Source organism: Trachypithecus francoisi, unplaced genomic scaffold (genome assembly GCF_009764315.1).
Source record: "Trachypithecus francoisi isolate TF-2019V2 unplaced genomic scaffold, Tfra_2.0 Lachesis_group16, whole genome shotgun sequence".
Lineage (NCBI taxonomy): Eukaryota > Metazoa > Chordata > Mammalia > Primates > Cercopithecidae > Trachypithecus > Trachypithecus francoisi.
The window spans coordinates 13,913,892-13,928,334 of NW_022681461.1; the positions used below are offsets into that span (position 1 = coordinate 13,913,892).

The window sequence follows — 14,443 nt, forward strand, 5'->3', positions numbered from 1 at the left end:
TATGAATTTGCCCATTCTAGATACCTCATGTAAGTGGAATCATACAGTGTTTATCCTCTTATGTGTGGCATATTCACTTAGCATAATGTGTTTTTTGTTTGTTTGTTTTGTGAGACAGTCTTGCTCTGCTGCCCAGGCTGGAGTGCAGTGGCACAATCTTGGCTCACCACAACCTCTGCCTCCCAGGTTCAAGCAATTCTCCTGCCTCAGCCTCCTGAGTAGCTGGGACTACAGACATGCACCACCATGCCTGGCTAATTTTTGCATTTTCAGTAGAGACAGGGTTTCACTATGTTGACCAGGCTGGTCTCAAACTCGTGACCTCATGATCCGCTCGCCTTGGCCTCTCAAGGTGTTGGGATTACAGGTGTGAGCCACTGTGCCTGGCCTAGCACAATGTTTTTAAGGTTCATCCACGTTGTAACGTGTCAGAATTTCATCCCTTATTATAGCTGAATAATTTTTCATTGTGTGTATATATTTTGTTTACTGGTGCATAAGTATCTGAGTCCTTGCTTTCAGTTCTTTTGGGTATGTACACACCTAAGAGTGGAATTGCTGGATTATATAATTCCACATTTAACTTTTTGAGGAACTGCCAAACTTTCCATGGCACCCACGTCATTTTACCTTCCCACCAGGAGTGAACAGGGGTTCCAGTTTCTCCACATCCTTTCCAGCACTTGTGATGTATACAATGTATTTTTAACTACAAATATTACCTCTCCCCTTAGGTTTTTAAAAAAAAAAAAAACATTTTTTAAATCTGTTATTCATATCAACTATCATTCTTTTTTGACTAATATAAATTCACTCAACAATTATTTATTGAGTGCCTATAATGTGCCAGATACTTTTTGCACCCTGTGTATGTGGTAGTGAAAAAAAATAAATCAAGTTCCAGCCCTGATGGTTCTTACATTTACCTTCTTCTTCTACTCATGCCTTTCAAGAATCATCCCTACTAAAACTTTTTTTGACTGCACCCACTCATTTACCTTAGCTTTTCATTTACATTTCCCTTCGTTTTTGTTGTACTAGGCACAGGGAATACAAAGATGAGTTAACAAGAAGCTTATAGATTAATGGGGGAAGATAAACATGTAAATAGTTGCAGTACAGTGTAGGATATGACAGAGTGCTTCAGAAGAACAGACAGAGGAATGAATGAGTTGCTGCTATCAAAAATTGGTAAGGATCTCATAGAAAAGATGATTTTTCCAGGTAGAGAGAATTGTGTGTACAAAGGCATGGGAATATGATGGAAAGTACATTGTGGCTGACATTCAGAGAAATGGGAAACTAGAAGTTGAGATTGCAGGTATGAGTTGGGGTCAGAATTCGAAGGCATTTGGATTTTAGAGAGGTTATTAGGCCGGGCACGGTGGCTCACACCTGTAATTCCAGCACTTTGGGAGGCCAGGGCGGGTGGATCACGAGGTCAGGAGATCAAGACCATCCTGGCTAACACGGTGAAACCCCGTCTCTACTAAAAATGCAAAACATTAGCCGGGCATGGTGGCGCGCACCTGTAGTCCCAGCTACTTGGAAGGCTGAGGCAGGAGAATTGCTTGAACCTAGAAGGCGGAGGTTGCAGTGAGCTAAGATGACGCCATGCACCCCAGCCTGGGTGACAGAGCAAGACTCCATCTCAATAAAATAAAATAGCATTAAAGATCTTTAGAAGGGAAGTGACATGATGATTATTAGGTACCTGGCACATTACAGTCATTGAATAAGTAATTTTATGTGAGTTAATATTAGTCAAAGAAGAATACTTGAGATGAATAATAGATTTAAAAATCGCTTTTTAAGAAAGCCTAAGGGAGGAGTTAAGATTTGTGGTTTAAAATAAAATGTATACATAACAAGTGCTGGCAAGGATGTCGAGAAATTGGAACCTGTTCACTGCTGGTAGGAATGTAAAATGACGCAGCTGCTGTGGGATGATATTGGGAAGATATTTGGGATGATAATGCATGTTGCTGAGGCTTGGAGTGAAGACAACCTGCTAAAACAATGGATAAGTATAGAGTGTAAGAGGAAGAGCACATCTTTAATTGGTTTGGGGAATGGGAACTAACAGATTTCATTTTGGACATGTTGCGTTTTAAATGGCTACTTTTTTTAGACACAGCGCAGCAACAGTACATGTGTATTTAATTTTATCAACTTTATATGCTCTCTGTCATGAAATTAAACATACTAGCAAAAATGTTATGTACTTCATATGTGCTCTTTATTATAAGCTATATGTTAGTGGTATTTTATACATTTATATTTTTATATATGCAGTTTTTAAGCAGTGCAAACAATTGTCACAGGTAATCATGCTGATTTACAATTTTTGCTTTGTGAGATATTTTAGACCCTAAACCTTGAGTAAGAGGTACCTCCATGAAGACTGATCGGGACCTTGAACGAAGGCTTGAGCCAGAGATAGTTTGGTGAAATACTAACATAGGTTGAAGCCCTGAGGGTGGGAATTTCATAGTGAGTGTAGTTTCATATTCACAATGACTATTTCTATATTCATAGCAAATATAGTTGTAGTTGAGTATATGTGTTTTCCCCCGTTATATTTTTATGTTTCCATTTGACTGGTCTCCCTTGTTCATTTCTGAGCTACTCAGCAGTCCTCCTACCTTTATATTCAGCATGGCGCTTACTTTGTTTTATTGTATTGACTGCAGTATTATTCAGTAAACATTATTTACTTATCATCAGTGATTTAAGGGACAGAGTAATATTTAGTAAAAGCCATCTTTATTGGACTTAAAACACTTTTTAATTTGTTTTTTAAAAAAGATTTGATCCCAGCACTTTGGGAGGCCGAGACGGGCGGATCACGAGGTCAGGAGATCGAGACCATCCTGGCTAACACGGTGAAACCCCATCTCTACTAAAAAAATACAAAAAATTAGCCGGGCGAGATGGCGGGCGCCTGTAGTCCCAGCTACTCGGGAGGCTGAGGCGAGAGAATGGCGTAAACCCAGGAGGTGGAGCTTGCAGTGAGCTGAGATCCGGCCACTGCACTCCAGCCTGGGCGACAGAGCGAGACTCCGTCTCAAAAAAAAAAAAAAAAAAAAAGATTTGAATCTGGTAACTTCTATACATATCTATGTATATGTTGAGAGGAAAAAATGATTTTTCTTATATTAATGTTTTCTTTAGGTTTTTGTTTTTCTATATATGTTAAATGCATTGTTTTCTCTAATGTATTAACGTATTAAATCTTTGTAAATGATTCAGGCCTGGGCGCAGTGTCCTCATGCCTGTAATCCCAGCACTTTGGGAGACCAAAGTGGGTGGATCACTTGAGGCCAGGAGTTCAAGACCAGCCTGGCCTACATGGTGAAACCCCATCTCTACTAAGAATACAAAAATCAGCCAGGCATGGTGGTGCACACCTGTAGTACCAGCTGCTAGGGAGGCTGAGGCAGGAAAATCGCTTGAACCCAGGAGGCGAAGGTTACAGTGAGCCGAGATAGCGCTACTGCACTCCAACGTGGGTGGCAGAGCAAGACTCCATCTCAAAAAAAAAAAAAAAGTAAATAAATAAGTGATACAGAGAGTGTTATAAGATGTGTTGAATAAGGGTAGCATGGGGTAAAATTGCCTAAAATATGGATGCGAATGTGGGAACACAATCCTTCTTGTTCATAAATGTATACTTGTATCATTATGTAATGTGAGAAGAAGCCATCTGGAAAAAGAAATTGAAAAAGAGTTGAAAGATATTTGGATAAAGTACTAATTCATGCCAACCAAAAATTATAACAGTGATTATTTAGTCAGTGAAGTAACAAACGATTAGTGAATCCTCAACTGAGAAGGTATAGAACTGCCCTATAAAATTCAGTATCCACTACAAGTCTATCGCATTTTAAATTTAAAGTTTAAAAATTAATTTTTCTCAGTCACACCAGCCACATTACTAGTGTTCTTTCAGTAGTCGCATGTTGGACAGCAGCAAATACAGAGCAGATGTAGAAAGTCCTAGTATATTGCCGGACAGTACTGCTTTAGAACTGTGGCTCATTTTCCTTTTGGTTTTCATTTAAACTATTTTGAATTGTATAAGGGTTTTATCTGAGGAAGAAAAGAAGATTCTTTAGGAAAATTGAGTTTTCTCCACTTTTATCCTTCTCTTCTTTAATTTTCAATCACATATAATATTGATACATATTATTGTGCCAGGGACTTAATTTAAGTTGTAGATAGTTCTGAATACATTTTCCTCCATCCTGTTTGTTTCAAAAAATAATTATATTTTTGAGCAAGCCTAGAATTCAGAGCTCTGTAAGTTGACAGTAAGTAATTATTTTATCTCTTACTTTTAAAAAAACTAAATCTTTTTTCTTTGACTATTAGGCAAAGTATAAGGAAGTAAAGGCAAGAAATGCACAATTATTGAAAATGCTTCAGGAAGGTGAAAGTAAGTGGATTTTACATTTTTGTAATTAAAAGTTTATCTTAAATAATATCTGAAGGTACTTTTTCAAATGTGTGATTTACCAACTCAACAAAAGTGTTTGGTAGCACAATAGGGTTACTATAGTTAATAATTTGTATATTTCAAAATGCCTAGAAGATTTGAAGTGCCCTCCACACAAAGAAATGATAAATGTTTGAATTACTGGATATCCTAAATACCTATTTGATCAGTACACTTTGTATGCCTGTATCAAAATATCACATGCACCCTATAAATATATATGATTATTATGTGCCAATAAAAAAAATTGAAAAAGGGACTCAACAAAGTAGAAAGGTTTCCCAGAGTGATATAAGCTAGATAGTTGGCCAGGCATGGTGGCTCATCTGTAATCCTAGCACTTTGGGAGGCCAAGGTGGGCAGATCACTTGAGGCCAAGAGTTTGAGACCAGACTGGCCAACATGGTGAAAGCCCATCTCTATTAAAAATACAAAAAGTAGCCAGATGTGGTGGTGCACATCTGTAATCCCAGCTACTTGAGAAACTGAGGCACGAGAATTGTGAACCCGGGAGGCAGAGGTTGCAGTGAACCGAGATTGCGCCACTGTACTTGCAGCCTGGGGAGCAGAGTGAGACTGTCTAAAAGAAAAAAAAAAAAAAAAAAAAGAAGCTGGATAGTTGCTCATAAAGTTATTATTAGATCACTCTTACAGCACCTTAGTTTTATACCAGTTTATAACTATCTGGGTAAAAGAAACTCTTAAAATTCAACTCTTATAACTTACTGAAGTATATTTAGAGGGAAAACAAGCCTAACATTTGCTTAGGATTCTGCTTTGCAGCTCTTGAAGGAGGCAGTCTGTCATCACTTTAGGTTTTCTTTTTTGTTTCCTTCTTTCCTTCTCCCCTCATCACTGCTCTTCATACTTTTGCTGCTACTCTGTAAACTTTTGACAAGAGGTTACCAGCAGGAAGCCAAGGAAATCAATCCAAAAAATGATTACAGGTTATGAGACTAGTAAAGCTGATATACAAAAGCCCACCAAATCAGTTGCATTTCTCACTATGTATATACCTAGTGACATTTATCCTGAAAGTTTTATGAAAATTTTCCATTCATAATAAAAAAGGAAATATATGTTAATTTTTTAATATGAGACTTAGGCAAAGGAAATTATAAACCATAAAAGAAACAGAGATTAAGACATAAAGGAGAAAATCTTTCTCTGAATAGACAAAATGAAATGTAATCAACAATTTTCCTATTAATAAATGCTAATGAAACTCCAAAGGTAGCTCCTGTGAATATTGTATAGCTCTTAAGAAATTGTGAAATTCACCTTGAAAAATGAAAAAATACCAAAAATTGTTTTCAGCTGTGAAGGTGCAGTCAGCCCTCCATATCGGTGGGTTCCCCATCTGTGGATCAGTCAGTTGTGGATCAAAAATATATTTTTTGAAATTGTACATGTGCAGAATTTTTTCTTGTCATTACTCCCTAAACAATACAGTGTAACAGCTATTTACATAGCATTTATGCCATATTAGGTATTATAGGTAATCTAGAGATGATTTATTTTGTTTTATTTTTATTTATTTATTTTTTTGAGATGGAGTCTCACTCTGTCGCCCAGACTGGAGCACAGTGGCGCAATCTCAGCTCACTGCAAGCTTTGCCTCCCGGGTTCACGCCATTCTCCTGCCTCAGCCTCCCGAGTAGCTGGGACTACAGGAGCCCCCCACCACACCCGGCTAATTTTTTTGTATTTTTAGTAGAGATGGGGTTTCACCATGTTGGCCAGGATGGTCTTGATCTCCTGAACTCGTGATCCTCCTGCCTTGGCCTTCCAAAGTGCTGGGATTACAGGCGTGAGCCACTGCACCCAGCCGGTAATCTGGAGATGATTTAAAGCATATAGAAGGCTATTCATAGGTTTTATGCAGATATATACCATTTTATATCAGGGACTTGAGCATCTTTAGATTTTGGTATCCTTGGTAGGTCCTGAAAGCAATTGTTTACCAAGGGATGACTATACTTGGAATAGAACTGTCCAAACAAAATTTAAACTGTATTACAAAATAGTTGTCAAACAATGAGTAAAAATCAGAAATCACGTCCAGTTGAACAAAACATGAATACTCTTGAAGTAGATTCAACCTTATGTTTTTTATAACTTAATTATTTTACAAATAGAAGTTAAAGAATTATGGGGTGAGGCCAGGCGCAGTGGCTTATGCCTGTAATCCCAGCACTTTGGGAGGCAGAGGTGTTCCTCACCTGAGGTTAGGAGTTCAAGACCACCCTGGCCAACATGGTGAAACCCTGTTTCTACTAAAAATACAAAAATTAGCCAGGTGTGGTGGTGTGTGCCTATAATCCCAGCTACTTGGGAGGCTGAGGCACAAGAATCACTTTAACACAGGAGGCGGAGGTTGCAGTAAGCCAAGATCATGCCACTGTACTCCATCCTGGCTGACAGAGTGCGACTTTGTCTCAAAAAAAAAAAAACTATGGGGAAAGACATTATTTGGACATTTAAATGTCTACATCCTGAGATTAATTTAGACCTGTGCATGTCATTGATCTCCATGTGGGTCTTCTAAAGAACAAAATTATGAAAATAAAAAAGTAAGTTATTTAGAAGATATATTTCTAAGTGCAGAAATGAAGAGTATCATTGTGTATTGGATGTATAAATACTAAATATGTAAAAATAAAATAATATTTCCTCCTCATAAAACACTGTGGAAATTGAGATAGTTAACAGATAAAAACTAGCTCTCAAAAATAGATTAAGAATCTCTATCAGTAACAACAGTGTCCATAGTATAAGTAATCCAAGTAGAATTTTATATAGGATCATTACGTGAAAATACTTGTAACACTTATAATGTAAATATAAATATGGTCAGTTCTGTAATAATGCAGCATGTGTTCCTAAAAATCACTAGTCTGCAAAAGCACACAAGATGGCCAGGCACGGTGGCTCACACCTGTAATCCCAGCTTTGGGAGGTTGAGACAGGTGGATTGCTTGAGCCCAAGAGTTTGAGACCAGCCTGGGCAACATGGCAAAACTTTGTCTCAAAAAAACAAAACAAAAACAAAAAACAAAAATTAGCCTGGCATAGTGGTGCATGCCTGTGGTCCCAGCTACTTAGGAGGCTAAGGTGAGAGGATTGCATGAGCCCAGGAGGCTGAGACTGCTGTAATCATGCCACTGCACTCCAGCCTGGGCAACAGAGTGAGACCCTGTTGATAAGGTTTGGCTCTGTGTCTCCACCCAAATCTCGCCTTGAATTGTAATACTCGCATGTCAAGGGTGGGACGAGATGGAGATAATTGAATCATGGGGTGCTTTCCCGCATGCTATTCTCATGATAGTGAGTTCTCACAAGATCCGATGGTGTTATAAGAGGCTTCCCCCTTCGCTCAGCACTTATTCTCTCTCCTGCCACCCTGTGAAGCGGTGCCTTCTTCTGTGATTTAAGTTTCCTGAGGCCTCCCCAGCCATGTGGAACTATTAGTCAATTAAACCTTTTCTTTATAAATTACCCATTCTCAGGCAGTTGTTTATGGTAGTGTGAGAATGAACTAATATACCCGTCTCAAAAAAACAAAAAAACCCACAATACTTATGAGAAAAAGGGAGGTTAGAAGCACAACACTTAAAAACGTTGTCAGTGACACATGAAAAAAAGATGGGAAACTAATAAAAACAGTAACACAGTTTTACACATGTTAAAATGGTTAAATACATAAATATTACATAAATACAGCACTTTACCTTGAAGAAAACCTAAAGTTTGCTTGTGGGGAAATAGGTCTCAGAAGGGTTACAGCTTGTGTGTTACTGCTACATGGTGGAAGGATGGAAAGTTGTCAGACCAGATGGGTGTGGTTCCTAACACACAGTGAACCAAGGTAGCTGGTAGATATTCAAGGAGTACATGTGGGTGTGGTTTTCTCTGTTCATAAAATTGTACTTAAGTGGATTGAAAATTTGTGGTATGGGCCGGGCGCAGTGGCTCAAGCCTGTAATCCCAGCACTTTGGGAGGCCGAGACGGGCGGATCACGAGGTCAGGAGATCGAGACCATCCTGGCTAACACGGTGAAACCCCGTCTCTACTAAAAATACAAAAAACTAGCCGGGCGAGGTGGCAGGCGCCAGTAGTCCCAGCTACTCAGGAGTCTGAGGCAGGAGAATGGCGTGAACCCGGGAGGCGGAGCTTGCAGTGAGCTGAGATCCGGCCACTGCACTCCAGCCTGGGTGACAGAGTGAGACTCCGTCTCAAAAAAAAAAAAAAAAAAAATTTGTGATATGTTCAGGTTGTTACCTAATACATCAACCTCATTGAAACAAATTTGTGTTTTCAAAACAAGCATTATAGGATAACTGACTGTAATTGAAATATTACATAACTATTTAAAATCACTAGTTTTTAGCAAGTGTTTATAATCCTGGGGATGGAGGAGTAGAAAGCATAATTTGTAAAAGTTCCCAAGTTGATTCTTGAGAGACTGAATTGATTCTTGATAGGTTGTTTCATCTCATCATACTAAACTATGAAAATAAATTTGAACTACAATCTTACATTGACAGAGCTGTGGTGATATCAGTACTCATATATTTGAACATTTCCTCCTTTGCTAATTTTACTACAATTTTACCTCTCTAGTCTCTCCTAATTTGTTTTCAAAGTGAGGAGTTAGTTTTTCATACATTAGCCATTACCATGAGTTACGGAAGTTCTCAGCCATGTGAAACTTTCTGAAGCTTAGGAAACATAGGGCCAAACTATAGATATCTTGCTTCCACCAAGAGAGAAAAGCCCCTAAAAAAAAATGAATAGTTTTAAGAGACCACACATGTCATATGACCATTTATGATCATATGAGCTACATTTAGTTGACATTGCTTTATTGGTATGAAAAGTCAGAGAATAATTATTTTGTTGGCATTATAGTCTGCTCACCCCAACAATCCAACAAAAAAGCACTCTATGTTGTTTTTATTTATTTTGAGACGAGTCTCACTCTGTCACGCAGGCTGGAGTGCAGTGGCATGATGTTGGCTTACTGCAACCTCCTCCTCATGGGTTCAAGTGATTCTCCTGCCTCAGCCTCCTGAGTAGCTGGGATTACAGGAATGCACCACCGTGCCCGGCTAATTTTTGTATTTTTACTAGAGACAGGATTTCACCATGTTTGCCAGGCTGATTTCGAACCCCTGACCTCAGATAATCCGCCTGCCTCAGTCTCCCAAAGTGCTAGGATTACAGGCGAGAGCTACCGTAATTGTTTTTAAAATCTTGCTTTAAGATTAGTCAAGGTATTTAAAATGTTTTCTATGTGTAAATTTTTTTTCTTGTATCCTTGTCCTATTTAGAGTAGATGTAAAAATTAATCTTGCATCATATTTATGCAGTTAAGAATACATATTTTTTTTATTGACAGAGTCTCACTCTGTCACCCAGGCTGGAGTGCAGTGGCACCATCTCGGCTCACAGCAACCACCACATCCCTAGTTCAAGGGATCCTTATGCCTCAGCCTCCCAGGTAGCTGGGATTACAGGCATGTGCCACCACACCTGGCTAATTTTTGTATAATATTTTTTAGTAGAGACAGAGTTTCGCCATGTTGGCCAGGCTGGTCTCCAACTTCTGGCTTCAAGTGATCTGCCCACCTCAGCCTCCCGAAGTGCTGGGATTATAGGTGTGAGCCACCATGCCCAGCAATAAATATTTTAACACCATAGAAAATGTAAAATTTCTAAGAAAAAAATGCTGTGGTGATAATGATCAGAATTTACTGGTGAAAATGTAAAACAAACAAACAAAAAAGAATTTACCAGTGAAAAGTAAGAGCTATGCAAGGTCAAGAAGTACATTCTTTAAGTATGACAAGAAATCATTGTTCTAATTGCACTACTATGTCTTAGTTCCCTGAAGTACTGTTAAAGTATTTGAGTGACTGGGAAATCTATACTGCTGTTTTTCCTTTTTTGTCAGTGAAAGATAAGGCAGAAATACTTCTTCAAGTTGATGAATCACAAAGTATCAAGAATGAGCTCACTATTCAGGTAAGGAACTGTGGAGCATACGTGGCTGGTTTTCTTAAGCTGTCTTTAGTCTTGAATTATTAAACTTCACTAAACAAATACAGCCCATCAGCACTGTAAAGAAGTAGCGTAAATTATACTTTATTATTATGTAATAGCACATGAATGAAGATTCTGTTTACAACACTAAAGGAGGTAGGTATGTCCTTCCCACTGAAGAATGGGGGATGATGAGGTTGTATTTTAATGAACCATGAATTTGGAGACAGAAAGGACAGATAGAACTTACCCTGTATCTGGGCTTGATTTTTCTCCCCTTCACATGGTTATTGTCTTCTCTCAGGACAGTTTGCCCCATCTTTAATATAGAGCTGTGTACAATACCAAATGGAAATTATGAGGGGAGTTTCTCCTCTGTTACTCATCCATTTAGTTGTCAAAAACCTATCATTGTGAATATGTTAAGAATTAGAGTATTTGCCAAAAACCCCAAAATGTCTTTTTCTTATTGAATATTTGGTTACAGGTGACTTCACTTCATGCTGCATTAGAACAAGAAAGATCTAAAGTGAAAGTATTACAAGCAGAATTAGCCAAATACCAGGTATGCTTTTATATTTATAAGTGTTTTTATCGCAAATAATACACTTGGAGTAGATACTGTGTAGAATAAATGCAGTATTTTATTCATAGGCCAAAATTTATTCACTAAATATATTGATAATTTTGTTATTGGTCATATAATTTACAATGTAGAAGATGTTAAAGTTATTCTGGACATTGGTATATACAGCAATAACTAGCATAATTCAGGAAAATCTTTGGTACTACATAGATGATACAGCATGCATGCCATTGAATCATACTGGGGAAAGGCACAAAAGGACAGTTGTCCTGTTTATAAGGTTGATCACTTCGGTGCAGCGATATCTTCCAGATATCTCCATTGTAAATATATATTTTCCCTTTTGTAATTAATATGTGAGGTGATACTTTGAGATTGTATGAATATCCTTTTCACCTAGTGGCTTTAGCATCCATTGATATTTGTGTCTTTTTTTTGTGATTGCAAAATAGTGATTTTCTAATTCTGTCATTTCTTCTGCATTTACAAGCTAGCATTGAGCAGTTTGTTCCAGGATGCAGCAATTAAAAATACCAGTGCTTTGTGTGTGTGTGTGTGTGTGTGTGTGTGTGATATATTTATGTGTGTATATATATGTGTGTTTCTAAATCATAATATAAAATACATTAACTGGAATCATAGCCAAAAAAGCTCAAAAGCCACTGATGGTGTGGAGAACATAGCAGTTGATTAGCCCTGGCTTTAAAATTGAATCAGTCCCAGAAGGAGAATTCCCTTTACCTGGGAGACCTTGACAAGGATTCTTGTGTGTTTGCTGTTTTGGATTTTTAAGAAATCTCATCGAGAAGCATGGTAGGAGTTTTATGTATAGTGGGTATCTACTTCCAAAAATATTTTTGCTAAATTTATTTTTGTTTTTCTGCTAACAGGAAATAAATCTTGTTTTTGATACTTGTCATTACACATCTCATGTTCCAAAAAACCTATTCATACTGTTTTTCTCTGAATAAATCTTGCAAAATTTTTATGTGGTCACGAGTGAATGACAGCATTCTTATGCTCGAGTATTGTTTCATTTTCTTTTATAATGTTGATATAGAAATAGTTACAGTCAGAAAAAGAATGAAAGAAAGAGAAATTGCCATCATTATTTAATGAGCCTGGGCTCCATATGCCCCTGATACAACCACCTCTCTTTGAGAGATGCACTTCCACAGAAAAAATGGTTCCTGAACTTGGCTGATCATTGGGATCACTTGGAAACTTTGAATTAAAGATTGTTAGCCAATTAAATAGGTGTGGGGCAAAGTCTAGATGTCAGAATTCTAAAATATTACTGCTTAGGTAATTCTGATAATCAACTAAGTTTGGATACCGTTGCCATAGTTTATAAAAATGGGAAAAACTGTACATACAACTATTATAAGGTAAATACATCAAACCATTATTTATGGTTAAATTGAAGGGGGTAGAGTAGCTATTGATGATTTTAATTTTATTCTTTGCATGTTTGTACTTTCCATATTCCTACAATGAGTATTTGCTTTTTAAATCAGACTAAAACAGAAAATACTATGTTTATGTTATGTTAAAATATTTACGTAAAACTCTTCTTGTCCTTTATGCTGCCTTTTCTTTTCCTTGGCTCAAGTCAGATACCATAAGTGATGTTTCATATGGAGCAAATTAAATATAAATTTATATATGCAACTGAGAAATATGAAAACCATAACCTAGTTTTCAATCCACTAATGAACAAAATCAAATTTCTAATGCTAATATGAGCAAAACTCAACAGAACTTGAACTATAAATTAAATTACCCAAAAGGTAATGAACTGAATTACTAAATTTACTGATCATATGGAACAAATTAAGTGTATCATTTATTTTAGTATTGATCAAAAACTTTAATTCTGGAATAGTCAAAATGAGTTCTAAAAAAATAAAATATCGGTGACCTTACTAAGGCACGACTCTTATTCAAATAGAAGTAACTTTTCTAAAACCGACTTTAACCATTTATAAAAAATAACCATGTTAAAATAATGTAGCGGTATGTAGACTCAAATTTACAACAAAATCAAAAAAGAAATTGCTTCCTTCTCATACTCCAAGATGCCTTTGGTCTATATTTTTTAAATGAAGTGGCCCCAAAATGGTATGTCGTAAATAATTTGCCCTATTTTTTTTTTTTTACAGGGTGGCAGAAAAGGGAAAAGAAACTCTGAATCCGACCAGTGTAGGTGATTAAATTAGCCTTTGAAGTCAACACAAAGTTTAAAACTTTCAGGATTTTGCAAAATTGTATATATTTAATGCCGTGCAACTGCTAAACTATGCAGTTTTTGTTGAAGGAACTAAAAGCAACTAGTTCACTAATGGTCTATAATTTTATTTCTTTTGGCTTAAAGTGAAAAAGAAGAAATAGAGAATTCCAGCAGAATTCAGTGGTTATTGTTTACTATCCATACTTCTTATCACTTTAGTTTTTCATCAGTCAATAAAATTAATTTACTCTTCCACTAATACGTTTGATTTGTTAAGTTTCAGAAACATGAAAGTATTTTTGCTTACAGCATAGCCAGTCAGTTGGGTCCTTTCAGTTTAGTGAATATTTTCTCAGTACTTTCTGCACACTAAACCCCACAGGACATGCAAGAGGAAATATGGCTGATATCCTCAAGTAGCTTATGCTTAGGGGAAATAGAAGGTGGGAGTGGGTAGGCCAGGTGCGGTGGCTAACACCTGTAATCCCAGCGCTTTGGGAGGCCTTGGTGGGCAGATCACTTGAGGCCAGGAGTTTGGGGCCAGCCTGGCCAACATGGTGAAACCCCATCTCTACTAAAAATATAAAAATTAACCAGGCATGGTGGTGCACACCTGTAATCCCAGCTACTCGGGAAGCTGAGGCAGGAGAATTGCTTGAACCTGGGAGGCGGAGGTTATAGTGAGCTGGGCGACACAGAGAGAATCTGTCTCAAAAAAAAAAAAAAAGAAGGTGGGGGTGGGTAAAACAAGAGCAAAAAATAATTACCATAGATACTAGAGTATGAAATCACATTGTTTGGAGATTGAAAAAACTTGCATGAAATAACTTTTAGAGGGTAGATACTTTTTCTGTAAATTTATTGACAGGCATTCCAGGCAGGCAGAATTAAAAACAGTGTGTGGGCTGGGAATGGTGGCTCCTGTCTGTAATCCCAGCACTTTAGGAGGCAGAGGTAGGAGGATCTCTTGAGCCCAGGAGTTCGAGACAAGCCTGGGCAACATGGTAAGACCCTGTCTCTAAAAACAAAATTAGCCAGGCGTGGTGGCACGTGCCTGTAGCCCCAACTATGCACAGGAGGCAC

General features: G+C 37.6%; 1 protein-coding gene across 3 annotated transcripts in view; it reads left to right on the top strand.

Moving 5' to 3' along the window:
* The window catches only part of GKAP1 (G kinase anchoring protein 1), an 83,162-nt gene extending 69,543 nt beyond the window's left edge, over positions 1-13,619 (top strand). For all 3 annotated transcript variants that reach the window (XM_033236965.1, XM_033236967.1, XM_033236966.1), the window contains 4 exons: positions 4,375-4,438; positions 10,456-10,526; positions 11,032-11,109; positions 13,293-13,619. In XM_033236965.1, coding sequence (XP_033092856.1) covers positions 4,375-4,438; positions 10,456-10,526; positions 11,032-11,109; positions 13,293-13,340 — 261 coding nt within the window. In that variant the 3' untranslated portion in view covers positions 13,341-13,619. The remainder of the gene's footprint in view (positions 1-4,374; positions 4,439-10,455; positions 10,527-11,031; positions 11,110-13,292) is intronic.
* Positions 13,620-14,443: the final 824 nt, after the last annotated feature.